We start from the raw sequence: 13,405 nt of genomic DNA, 5'->3' as shown, positions 1-13,405 counted from the left end.
GTGCGGCACAGCCATGAACTTGGCATAAGCTGGTCTCCCGAGTATGGCGTGATACTGTGATTCCCAGTTCACGACTTCGAACTCGATCTTTTCCTTCCTGAAATTGTCGGGTTTGCCGAAGACGACATTCAGGTACGCTTTGCCAAGAGAGTACGCTGGTGAAGTAGGGAGAATCCCATGGAAGCGGGTGTCTGATTCTTCTAACATTCTCATGATGATCCCCATACTTTGAATTGTGTCAAGGAATATCAGGTTGAGTCCACTTCCTCCGTCCATGAAGACTTTGCTCATCTTGAACCCTCCTATCTGTGCTTCAACCACTAGGGCGGCGTGTCCTGGTTTTGGTATAGTCATCGGGTGATCCGCTCGGCTGAACGTGATATTCTGAGATGACCACTCGACATACTCAGGGATGTTCGCCATAACGCTTTCTGCCAGGTTGATTTCTCGGGTGAGTTTCTTCATTTCTCTCCTAGAGACGCCTGTCCTATGAATCATACTCATCTGCCCACGTGGTGGTGGAAATGCCTCGTTGGGTTGATGAGGTTGAGCTTGCTGGACCTGATATTGCGGTGGAGGTGGTGGTGGTGGCGGTGGTAGCTGTTGCTTGCTCTTGGATGAGTTTATGCATATCGATGAACTGCCGACAGTCCCTGAGCAGGTGGCTAGACTTTATTTTACCATCCTTGGAATCGGTATATGAATGCAGGTAGCAGGGGGCGTTGATCTGCTCAGCATAGGGTAGTTCAGGAGTTCTCTGTTGTCGTGGTTTATAGTTGCCACGGTTCCCAGAGTTGTTCCGATTACCGTCCTGCCGATCATCTCGCCTGTCATCGTACCGATCATCCTGCCGATCAGAGTAACCTGCGGCCACCAAGTTATTGTCATCGTAGCTGCGGTTCTTCCTTCTCTTGTTGCGATCCCTTCGACCACCCGAATTATGCTTCGGCTGGTCGTCCTCTTCGTCGTCACTGCGCTGTCGTGGCTTTCGAACGTTGTCCTCGCCATCGGCCCAGCTGTTGGCGATTTCCATTAACTTGGTTATGGTTTTGGGCTTCTTGCGTCCAAGTTCTTCTATATAGCTTTCACGTCGGATGCCATCACTGAAGGCGTCAATCGCTCTGTCGACATATACGTCTCCCGCAGCGTTCAGGAGCTTGGTGAATCTCCCGATGTATGCGCGCATCGATTCCTTCTGCTAATGCTGGCAATGCCGTAACTCCTCGATCCCGACGGGCCTTTTGTAGGTTGCTTGGAAATTGGCGACGAAGGCTTCTACTAGGTCGTCCCATGACTTGATGGAACCCTTCGGTAGACCTCTTAGCCAGGCTCGCGCTGAGTCCTTTAGGTAAAGCTGCAGGCACTGCATTGCTGCTATCTAGTTTCCTTTTTGCAGAATCACCGTCTGCAGATAATCCTCTATCTAGGATCTCGGCTCCTGCTGCCCATCGTACTTGGCGGCGTCGGTAGGGGTGGGTTTGAACTTCTTAGGTGGCATCGCCTCCCGAATTTGGTAGCTTAAACAATCGCCCCCCCTAAGTTCGCCATCGTTCTCCTGGGTTTCATCCGAAGAATCGCTGTCGAATTCCTCTCTGAGGGCGCGTCGTCCCCTTGCTTTGTCGATCCTACTCTGAGTAATTTCATCCCGAGCGTCTCTTGCGCGATGCTTTGAGCCGCTGGCCTGCAACGTGGTCTTCTCCTTCCGTGGAACTAGATTGTCTCCTAATATCGCGAGACTTTCTAAGGCGCCACGGTGAGCCTGGTCCATGGATCCTTCGGGACGCTGATTAATGAGGTATGCTGCAAGGTTGGCTGTTGCTCCCGCAATGGTTTTTGGCCGTGGCATGCCCGCGGTGTCCGTAGTCATAAAGGACTTGGTCAGGTTTGACGTTATCTCCCTTGCATCGTCTTCCGAAAGCCTGGACATTCTTGATCGATGTTTGCCTCCTCCGTGGGTACTTCGAGAGGCGCTTCCCTGCGAGCCCCTCCGTCGCTCGCTGGATCGGTCTGCCGCAGATAGGCGTTTCTCGAGGGTGGCTTGCTCCTTAGATAGGCACTCCCGATTTTTCTCCAATATGGAGCGGTAAGCATTGAGAGTGCCAACCGTGGTTCCCACCGGAAGCGGTGTGTTATTAAGCACGGCTGCCTTGGCTGCTACCCACTCCTCCTCTGCGATGGTGTGGTCGCTGTTGTTGTTGCTGGCGCTGTTTTCAAAACTAGCTCGCCTGCTGGAACGGGGGGTGCGATCTTCGTCTCCCCTGTTAGCGACATAAACTTGGAGGGGCGCCACTCTTCGGGTGTCTCCTTGGGTGATGCTGCCGATGCTGTCCTCTCCCGATGAATAGTAGGCATTGCAGATGAACGGCGTGTCGCTTGACCCCAGTCCGTGCCTCGTGTCGCAGTTCATGCAGTAGTACGAGGTTAGCTCCGAGGACGCGGGATCATCAGATCCGACCGACATAGAGGATGCCGAACGAGGAGTCGAAGGCGCAGACGGACTCGACGGGCTTGTCAGGCCAGCCGAAAGGTCGAGTGATGACGACGCGCTCGGACTCGTCGATCTGGAGATGGGTGATTCCAGCAGCCGAAGAATTCCTTCTGAGTTGACGTTGTAGTGGACGCTCCCGAAAGCCATCTCCATGTTGCCTTGTAGACCGGAGAAAGTCGAGCGAGATGAACCGCTATGCGGGGTGAATTCGTAGGAGCCGAAACGAATCGGGCTTCCCAGACGAGGCGATGACGGTGTTGATGAAGCTGCCGATGACATGACGGGTTCAGCCGATGCCCGATCTTGTGCCGACAGGTTTCCCACAGACGGCGCCAATTGTCGAGGGTACTCCTCACCAATGCCCTCCGATAGGGGCTTAGGGTTGATGGAATCCTGCAAGCTGACACGAGACATCGGTTCACAGACAAGTGGGGAGAGAGATTTACCCAGGTTCGGGGCCCTCGATGAGGTAAAACCCTTACGTCCTGCCTGTCTGTTCTTGATTATGATAATAATGAGTTACAATGGGGTGCCGAATAGTTCGGCTGAGATCTCATCGAGATGGCTATTGCTAAGATGACCTAGCTCTGAGCTTTTGTTGGCTAAGATTGCTAAGATTGATCGTGTCCCTCGGCAGCCCCTCTCCTGGCCTTTATATAGGAGGCCAGGTCTCAAGAGGTCTAACCGAGCACGACTAGGTTTACAGTAGTTTTAGATCCGATCTTTCCTTGTTCGATCGCTTCCTTGTCTTGCCCGTCAAGGAACCTTCTGGTGCGCCCTCCTAGTGGCCCATCTCGCCTTCAAATGTCTTCATGGGCCTCCAATTAGTCAACACAGGATAGGGTAATGTGGGTTACCCGAATGGTAGTGCCCACGTCACCTGCCACACAAGGCGCCTAGCCTCCTGGCGCCTCTCCTGCTCCGCCACGCGCCTAGCCTCCTGGCGCCTCTCCTCCTCGTGGCGGAGCCTGGCCTCCTCGCGCCGCTGCGCTTCGTCCTCCCGGTGGACCTGGTCGAGCAACAACCAGGCCCGGCAGGCGGTCTCCTCCATGACGGAGGTGCAGATGACCTCCACGAAATGCGGCCAGTTGGCCTCGTCCTTCGCCTTGGGCAGCGCCATCGCGGCACACATCTCCGGGTCATCTTCCTCCTCCGGCTTCGGCAGCAGCGGCGCGGGTTGCGCCAATGCCGCGCCGACGTGGGCGGCCTCTCCGATGTAGATATCGCCGCAGTGTCCCCCGGCCCTGAGCGCCGGCGGAGGACAGCGGCTGCTGCTGGCCTCGCCGTCATTGGCGCCAGAGCGAAAGCTTTCCTCTTCGGGGCTATGGCGGCGGTCGCGCGTGCGTGGTGAACTATCGAGTGGAGTGGGAAGGGACAGACCCCTCCAAGTCCACATTTAATATGGCGCGCGCCCCCCACCGACAGTTGAGCCCAAGGGAGGCGAGCAGGCGGACGCGACCGAACGCCGCCTGCCATACGCGGTCACGCAAACACGGCCCAGATTTGGCCCGGATTTGGATCGTCCCGAACACCGCGAGTATCCGTATGCGATGCGTGACCAATTAAATCGCTGTTTTGTCTATTTAAATCCATCCGAACGCACGGGTGCGAAATGGGTCACCGCGCTGGACATGGCCTGGGAACCCAAACACAAAACGGCATTCTGTTGTCCTCTAACGGCACGGCACAGCATGGTCTCTCTTTCTCTCTCTCCTCGTCATTCTCGATCGATCAGTACCGTCTCGCCGCTGCCGTCTCCGCCTCTCCAACCCCCCAAAAAAACCAAATCCATCTCCGGCCACCCGCCGCCGGCGAGCTCCAGCCTAGCATACACGGAGCAGCAGCAAAGGCAGCAACAGCTCCATGGCTCCGCCCGCGAGCACCGGCGCTAGCGGCGCCCCAGACGGCCTGGATCCCCGCGACGTGTGCGTCGTCGGCGTCGCCCGCACGCCCATCGGCGCCCTGCTCGGCTCGCTCTCCTCCCTCCCCGCCACCAAGCTCGGCTCCGTCGCCATCCAGGGTAACATTTCCGATCCCTCCCTCCGCTAATTATGCAATCGCATCGCCGTAGCTGGAAGCGTGGATCCGAGTAGTCAGTCATGCCGTGCTCTCTTCCGTCCAATTAGCTGCTCTCCGGAGGGCGAGCGTCGACCCGGCGCTGGTGCAGGAGGTGTTCATGGGCAACGTCCTCAGCGCCAACCTGGGCCAGGCCCCCGCCAGGCAAGCCGCTCTCGGCGCTGGCTTACCTAACACCGTTCCCTGCACCACCATCAACAAAGTGTGCTCCTCAGGGATGAAGGGTAATTCATGCTTCCACCTACAATTTACAGACACACTCTGATAGTTGCTTCTCACTTGTGCTACTTGCCTGCTCCTGGCAGCTGTCATGCTTGCGGCGCAGTCGATTCAGCTGGGGATCAACGATGTTGTGGTCGCCGGTGGCATGGAGAGCATGTCAAATGCCCCCAAATACTTGGCAGAAACAAGGTCTGTCTGTATTTTTCTTCTCATAATGTCGAGCTGTAGCTTTCAGTGAACCACCCAGCATCATTTCCTGTAGCTTGCTTATAGTGGCCTGACGAAATAAAATGCAGACGAGGGTCACGGTTTGGACATGATGTCGTGATCGATGGGATGCTCAAGGACGGATTGTGGGACGTGTACAATGATTTCCATATGGGGATGTGTGCCGAGCTGTGTGCGGATCAGCACTCTATTTCAAGGGAGGAGCAGGTTGCTAGTACTACCAATCTTCACGAATTACAAACTTATTCTTCAATTAGACCTCGTTACCTAGGGCCTAATGAGTATTTGGAAATGGCTCTCTTTCGTGTAGGATGCTTATGCCGTCCAGAGCAATGAACATGGAATAGCAGCTCGAGATAGCGGCGCTTTTGATTGGGAAATCACTCCGGTACATACATGATTCTGATTTGCCAGACAGGCAGACACCCATCTTCTTTACGAAAGGTTGACACTTAGGCAACAATTTCAAACATTTCTTGCTACCCAGGTTGAAGTTCCTTCTGGTAGAGGGAGACCTCCAGTTATCGTTGACAAGGATGAGAGTCTTGCAAAGGTAGTCCAAAAATCTAGTGAACTGTCATATGGAAGGAATTTTTTTTTATGTCATCTCTGCAGTAGGCATGGTTTGATTTCACTGTTGCAGGGTCAATAGAAATTTTTTGGTGATAAAAAAAAGGTAGTGGCAATAGCAACCATCAGCATACCCTTTCTAGTCTTCTTCCGGTTTTTATGACATTTCCTCTGGTGATCTATGTGCACAGTATGACCCAGTGAAGCTAAGGAAACTTGGACCAGCTTTTAAGAAGACTGGCTCTGTAACTGCAGGCAATTCTTCTAGTATAAGGTTCGCTATTTTCATACTCTGACTAATCATCTACCATCTTTATAGATAGTTCCTTAGATGGAAACCTTGCAAAGTTGTGTTCTGTGTTCATGTGCAGCCATAGTCCAGTATGATATCATAATTTTTTTTTACTGAAATGATGTCAGAATGATATCATAATTTTGAATTTAAGCTAGTAGATATTGAGCTCTGTGATTGAAGTGTCCCTACTCAATACTTCTAAGCGTAAAAAATTCATTCAGAATTATGTTACTACTTCCAAATTACCTTTTGTATGGAATATTGGAATATGCAGTCAAACTATGTTATGTATCTTCAGTAGTAAAAAATCAAGGGTCTATTCTGCGTCATTGAAGTGTACTGAAGCTAGATTATTCGAAAGCTCGAATTCTAGGGTTTCTCCACGGTTAAGAGATTATGCAAGCGATGTTTACTTGAAATGTAACCGTAGTGCCATTGTTATCTTGCAATATACAGTGATGGTGCTGCTGCAATTGTGCTAGTCAGTGGCGAGAAAGCTAAGAACCTTGGCCTTCAAGTTCTTGCAAGGATCAGAGGGTATGCGGATGCTGCTCAGGTAAATCTTACATGCCTTGACATCAATCATTTTTGATGAAACAAATGTCGTTTGTGAAATCTCGACCCATTGTTCTTCTCAGTGAAGTCTGGTACCAGCATTATCCTTTTCTGTGTCTCAAAGATGTTAACCTGACATGTGTTTTTGAACTCCAGGACCTATTGCTGTACACGTCTTCTTGATTATAATTTTTTTTTTTTGTTAATATGCATTACAACAAGTGTACTAACTTCTAAAATAAATACAGGCACCTGAGCTGTTTACAACAACTCCGGCTCTTGCTATTCCAAAGGCTATATCAAATTCGGGTGTTCAAACTTCACAAATAGATTATTATGAAATAAATGAGGCTTTCTCGGTATAATCTTGGTCTTGTTAGTTTTAATATTAGTCAGGCCTGAAGAATAAGGCGAGACTAAACTATATATTTTTCGATGTTCAGGTTGTTGCTGTAGCAAATCAAAGGCTTCTTCACATCCCTCCTGTGAGCCGCTCAATCAAATTTAGTTAACTATGTACAGCAAATGGGTAGTCCCAAATATTTTCATAAATATTAATAGACGTTTCTCTATTTCAGGGGAAGCTAAATTTAAGTGGTGGCGCTGTTTCTCTGGGCCATCCTATCGGCTGCAGTGGTGCACGAATTATAGTCACTTTGCTCGGGGTATGCTTTCCTTCCGATACAAACTGGGAATTTTCATCTTTCAATCAGACAAAATGGCTTTAAAGTTGAATATCTTTCTTCTTTATAGTTGCATCCTGTTCCATGTTAAAATTCTAGCTTTTGTTTGCTCCACAGATTCTTAGACAGAAGCATGGGAAGTTTGGGGTTGCCGGAGTTTGCAACGGTGGGGGTGGTGCTTCAGCCCTCGTTGTAGAGTCAATGTAAGTTTCTTAGATTTACTCTCTCATGAAGAAGTCTTCAGGTCCTCACCACACTACAATCTGGGTGAAGTATTAAGTCAAAGTGTGCATTCTGGAATTATAATTACCAAGTTGGTTTTTCTTTAATTGTTTTTTTTTTCTTCACATAATCACCATGTCATAGAAAGAACTATTTATCTTTAACATCTGAGCATTACAACTTCCCTTGAATGCGGTTGCAAATCACTCTTCCTTAGCAACTCTGACTTGATGATGCAGGCAACATTCATCTCATGTGCGTTCTTCGTTGTGAAGTTAGCATGAGCAAATTATGCAAAAGCTGAGCTGTGAAGTACTCCAATGTTGTATTTACTGTATCTTCTGTGGACTTTAGGGAAGATGGATCAATCATCCATGGTGTATAACAGTATAAGTAATTCTAAGCCACATATGATGCGGTGAACAATTGAGTACAGTAAAATAAGATGACCCTGTGCTACTTGCGCAAGGTCTGATCCTGTATTCCTCTACATTGCACTATAACAGTTGGCACATGAATAATCGGAAAGTCATTTTGGCTCCCGACTCCCGAGCACCAGTGCTCTTGGCATATTAGAAAATACGAAAATTTATATTTTCAGGTTTTAAAAAATTATGAAAAGAAAATCAGAAAGTAGCTAATGGTATATCTCACAAACGTGCAAAATATCAAGTTCAAATGTTTTGTATGCTAGCCCAAACTACAAATTATTTACAATTGAAAAGTCTATGATATACATTACTGGCTACATCATGATTTTTTTTCAAATTTTTTAAAAACTTAGAAATGTAATTTAGATTTTTTGTAAATAAAAAGATCAGTGGTGTACGTACATGTGCACTAAATATCTGTCCGCTTCTAGTAAAAAGGTTATGTGCACTAAATATCTGTCCGCTTCTAGTAAAAAGGTTCAGAGGAGCCCGACTTTAAATTAACAAAGTCATCAACCGGTCAAGGATTACACAAGACCACCAACAACACAACACTACACACCATGCATCGGAACGGTCGAACGATACAAGGGAGCACCTGAACAACTTACAACTCAACACTACATGTAAGAACCGAATTAACTTGCAAGGTAAAAACTACCACGCTCCTGCACCAAGCCATCAAGAAAGGAAGGCACAACGAGGCACTGCCATGAAGCATGATGGAGATTGTGCTCGAGGAAGAAACCTTGGTCTGCAAGCATCAGACATCCTCCTGTTCTCACGCCGAAGTGGGCCCCTACCCTCTCGCCTTGGCTCGAAGGCGTCGAACCATCAAACATGAAATCAGCTCACCCGAGAGCTGGAGAGGAGTTGGACTCGAGCCCGACAGCCCCAAACCATGACCACCGAAGGAAGTGAGCACACCTCATCAACCAAACTATTGCCGACCTTGGAGAACCTGAGAGAGGCAGGAAAGCCACCAGAACCAACTGCACAGGCGAAAGCTCCCGCCTTCAACTCTTCTCACCGAGCACCACACTTCCTAGGCAACGCCTCCAACAAGGACACGTCGTGCAACACGTCGACGTCTCCCAATCCGCAGGATTTTGGGCTTTCGCCCGGGAGGTAGGTCGGGGTGTAAACATGGGTTCTCAACCATGCCTCCAAGGAGGAAGAACGGCGCCCGAAGGCGTCACCGCCGCTAGGCCAAGCTAGCCGACCTAGGGTTTCCCCTGATCCCAAGTAAACCACCAACACCCACTATGTTCGAGGTCAGGGAGCAACTGTCTCCCTCAGCTAAACCGGTGGAGGAGAGAGATCCAGACGGGGAGACACACACCAGATTTGACGAGGAGGAAGACCTCCAAGCCGCAGCCGCCGCCCACCGCGGTCGCACCTCCCGAGAGGACGAGGCCGACGGCCAGAGCCACCCGTGAGCACGCATGCCACGAGCACGCCATCACCACGCCAGAAGGGCCACCGGCCACCAACATCAAGCACCGGCGAGGCCGAGCTGGAAAGGGGGACGAGGGAAGGAGGGCTGCCGAGCAGCCAGCGGTGGAGGCCATGCCCCCCACACACGGCAGACAACCTCCGTGCCACCGCGCCAGGGGAGCCCGTGCGCAGATCCCCGCCGCCCCCTTCACCGGCTCTGCGGGGCTTCGCCGGCAACAACCTCAAGGGACGGCGAGGGGGAGGGGAGGTTGGGGAAGAGGCGGCGGCAGCGGGGGTTAGGGTTCGCCCCTCCCCCGGTCACCCAGAGGAGACGACGCGAGCGGGTACACCTCTCTCATATGCTAGTTGTTAAAAAAAACCCGCTTACTTGTGGATGCATCGGGATGTTGGCTCGAATCTGCGCTTCATGTTTGACTTTTTGAAATGGCCCAACAACAGCTAAAAGAAAGAAAAGGAGGAACGTACTCCGTACTGTAGTAAGTTTACTTGCTTCAAAGTCCACCTGTCTTTTTGAAATGCGTCAACTACTGTACTACACCTGCGCCACGTACGTGCAGCTTTCCCACTGACAGGTGGACCCAGCAGCACAGCTCAGGGTCTGGCCCCACCAGTCAGAGTCACGGGAGAAGGGGCTGAAAAGTTTACACGGGCGGATCCAACCACTGCACTGAGCGAGCGTGAGCTGAGCAGAGGTGAGGTGAGTGAGGCAGCTAGAGTAGAGAGAGGTCGTTTGCTTTTGTTGGTTTCCGATTTATGGCGACTTAATGCCACCAGCTAGCTCGCATCAATGGCCATGGCCGAATGCATCTGAGCTCACTCCCCTTTCGTCTTCCCCATCCATCTCAGCTCCTCCATCCGCAGCCCAATCTTCTTCTTTGGCCGGTTCACATTCTCCCGACAATTCCTTCTTTTGTTTCTTCCTCTTATCTTTTTTTGTCAATGCTGTCCGGCCTGCACTCTGCCCAGCTCTGCTCTGCTCTGTTCCGCCGTTAACTCCTCTCGTCGTCTCCCCATCCTCGCTCAGAGATCGAAGGTGTTTTGAATTCAAATCCCTGCTCAGGGATTCGTTTCTTTCTGCAGGCAGAAAAAAGGGGTTGACGCGCGCAGAGCTCTAGATTTCCTTCGCATTTCTTTGCGACCGAATCTTGATTTAGCCATGGTAGCGGAGCCGCTGGTCCACAAGGTGCTCTCCATGGCGACCTCGTCCTCCTTCTCCAAGAAGGCCAAGAAGGCGTCGGCGGACGGCGGCGGCGGCGGGGCGGTGGGCATCCTGTCGTTCGAGGCGGCCAACGCCATGTCGCGCGCCGCGGACCTCCACCGCTCCCTCTCCGACGCCGAGGCCGCCCGCCTGCTGGGCCCGCTCTGCCTCGGCTCCCGCGCCGTGCGCACCCTCGTGCCCGGCGACGACGCGCGCCTCCTCGCGCTCGCGCTCGCCGAGAAGCTCGACGCGCTCAACCGCGTCGCCGCCGTCGCCGCGCGCCTCGGCCGCCGCTGCGCAGCGCCGGCGCTCCAGGGCTTCGACCACGTCTACGCCGACCTCCTCGCCGGCCGCTACTCCGCCGCCGCGGCCCCCTTCGCGCCCGCGTCCTCCGACTCCGCGCTCGTCCGGCAGCTCGACCGCCTGGCCGCCGCCACGGCCGCGCTCTACGCGGAGCTCGACGCGCTCGCCGACCTCGAGCAGTCCGCGCGGAAGCTGCCCACCGACGAGGCCCGCCGCGCGCTGGAGCAGCGCGCGCGGTGGCGCCGCCACGACCTGCGCCGCCTGCGGGACGCCTCGCTCTGGAACTGGACGTACGACAAGGCCGTGCTCCTGCTCGCGCGCGCCGTCTGTGCCGTCTACCGCCGCATCTGCCTCGTCTTCGGCGACCCCATGCTCGGCCTCGACCTGCTTGCTCCAAGCTCGCGCCGCCACCGGCAACAATGCGGCCAGAGCCAGCAGCTTTTCTCGAGCCCGCTCACCTCCAGCTCCAGGTACTCTGCCCCAATCCGGAGCAGCAATCTCGGCCAAGACAATGCAATTGCCAAGTCAGGGCCGATCGCCATTATCAGTCTTGCAGACACGCCGCGGCTCCGGCCGTCCAATTGTGGGGGGAACCTGTTCATGGAGTGCCTGAGCCTGAGCAGCTCGGTTTCATGGAAGGATGGGTTCGATGACGAGTTCTCAGAGGATGCCAGCTGCATCAGCGCCATCAGGTCAGGGATGCTCACCACGCCGCTGGCGTCGACGACGACGACCACCCCCTCCAAAATCAAAAAGTCGCCGCGGTTCGGTCCGAAGAGCACGGTGACGTCGCTGGCCCCGCCGTCGACGATCGGTGGCTCGGCGCTCGCATTGCATTACGCCAACATCATCCTTATCATCGAGAAGCTGCTCCAGTACCCGCACCTCGTCGGTGAGGAGGCCCGGGACGACCTGTACCAGATGCTGCCGTCGAGCTTGAGGGCATCACTGAGAAAGAACCTCAGAACCTACGCCAAGAACATTGCCATCTACGACGCGTTCCTCGCGCACGACTGGCGGGAGACGCTGGAGAAGACACTGGCATGGCTGGCGCCCATGGCGCACGACACCATGCGATGGCAGGCCGAGAGGAACGTTGAGCAGCAGCAGATTGTATTGAAGGGGAATGTGCTACTTCTGCAGACATTGTACTTCGCCGACCGGGAGAAGACGGAGGCAGTGATCTGCGAGCTGCTTGTTGGACTGAACTACATCTGCCGGTACGAGCAGCAGCAGAACGCGCTACTCGACTGCTCGAGCAGCATCGACTTCGACGACTGTATGGAGTGGCAACTGCACTGAAGTTGCAACTTACAAGGTCAGGTTTCTGCTCAAATATGTTGTTCCATACTGTACAAGTGATGTGACGAGAGGAATACAAAGGGTGCTTGAGTTTTTAGGTTTGGATTTCTTCCTTTTTTGTGCGTGAGTGAGTTCAGATGACATCATCTATCATTTCATAGATGAATGAGTATAGGATTGCCTAGTGAATTCTCTTTCAACTTGAAAAGACTGACCTGAAGGATGGTCAATCTAATTCCTGTTGTACATGTAGTAATTTGCCCAGAAAATTTGCATGGTGGTTGTGGATGAGTAGATCAAATTATCCAAATTGCTAAACAAGTCACAAAGTTATGTTACTACTCCTACCATTCCGAATTCTAGCATATGGAATGTTCAGACTGGAGAATTTTGAATTCAGCGCCTTTCTCATTCTTTTATGGTCAGCGTGGAACCTTTTCCAAAAGCACATTGAGACAATCTAGGATAATGTTACACAAAGGTATAACTTTATGGATTAATTTAAGCGGTATAACTTTCGACAAACTAGTATTATTGAGAAAATCTAGGAGAATGCTACACAAAGTTATAACTTTAGGCATTACTTTAAGCGGTATAACTTTAGACAATCTAGTATTATATTACATCGGGGTTAGTAGATGTTGATGCTAACCCACTCATATTTCATATTATCCTAAGATAAATTATATGAAGCCGTTGTGATGTTCAGTTAGTTTCGCTTCTCCTTCTCTGAGGGATTTCTCTTTATTACCATCTTGTGCTCAGCATCATCTGCTCAAAGGGGTACCTATCATATCTAAACTGAACATCGCAATGGCACAAAAAGAACAGAAATTCAGAAAATAAAGACCAATCATCACTACATGAACTTTCTGCTGCATGAACCGTGAGTGCTACTCTGCAGCAGGGTGCCCTTTTTGTTCTCGGGGGCACACACACCTATGTATATGTATCAACTGCCCATCTGACTATGTGTTGCAAGCAAATCGGTAAAGCATATGCAATAAAAAATCATTAGAAATTTTTTCTTTGGCTGTATGATGGAGATGATGATGGCTTACAGTCTCTTCAACTCTCTGACTTTTTCACACACAATGTACTTGCAATCGCCGTGCGGAAACATATACGCATATTTTTTTTCATATTCACTTATTGTCTGAAAGCGGCTTTGAATTCAGTCCAGCACTCCATTTGATGAATCAAGTTGCATCCAAATTTTATTTGATTACATAGTTTGGACTTCATTTGTCACGTGTGTTGAGCACTTTACGTGCAGTTCACATGTTCATTTTATTCCTTGAATTTGAGCTGAAGATTGAAAAAAATCGCCATCTGCATCTGTTGGTGCCATTGATGATGATGACCACTGCATGG

General features: G+C 51.3%; 2 protein-coding genes across 3 annotated transcripts; both read left to right on the top strand.

The window, feature by feature from the left end:
• The first annotated feature begins 4,159 nt into the window (after positions 1-4,159).
• LOC127340724 (acetyl-CoA acetyltransferase 2) lies at positions 4,160-7,881 on the top strand. 2 transcript variants are annotated; one of them, XM_051366474.1, is made up of 14 exons: positions 4,160-4,508; positions 4,615-4,788; positions 4,870-4,975; positions 5,083-5,221; positions 5,325-5,402; positions 5,502-5,567; positions 5,667-5,690; positions 5,776-5,858; positions 6,336-6,435; positions 6,683-6,793; positions 6,878-6,919; positions 7,013-7,099; positions 7,235-7,320; positions 7,579-7,881. In XM_051366474.1, exons 1-14 carry the CDS (start codon positions 4,352-4,354, stop codon positions 7,610-7,612), a joined length of 1,287 nt encoding a protein of 428 aa, XP_051222434.1. In that variant the 5' UTR covers positions 4,160-4,351; the 3' UTR covers positions 7,613-7,881. The 2 variants fall into 2 exon arrangements, with proteins under 2 accessions (XP_051222434.1, XP_051222435.1); XM_051366475.1 differs by lacking the exon at positions 5,667-5,690 and having other exon boundaries at positions 4,161-4,508.
• A 2,023-nt stretch (positions 7,882-9,904) lies between these two features.
• Positions 9,905-12,360, top strand: LOC127340725 (uncharacterized). Its single transcript, XM_051366476.2, has one exon. The coding sequence runs from the start codon at positions 10,385-10,387 to the stop codon at positions 12,029-12,031; it is 1,647 nt and encodes a 548-aa protein (XP_051222436.1). The 5' UTR covers positions 9,905-10,384; the 3' UTR covers positions 12,032-12,360.
• The last annotated feature ends 1,045 nt before the right edge of the window (positions 12,361-13,405 follow it).

This window comes from Lolium perenne, chromosome 3 (genome assembly GCF_019359855.2).
Source record: "Lolium perenne isolate Kyuss_39 chromosome 3, Kyuss_2.0, whole genome shotgun sequence".
NCBI lineage: Eukaryota > Viridiplantae > Streptophyta > Magnoliopsida > Poales > Poaceae > Lolium > Lolium perenne.
The sequence above is the reverse complement of the archived record's forward strand: the minus strand, read 5'-3'. Positions and strand labels throughout refer to the sequence as shown.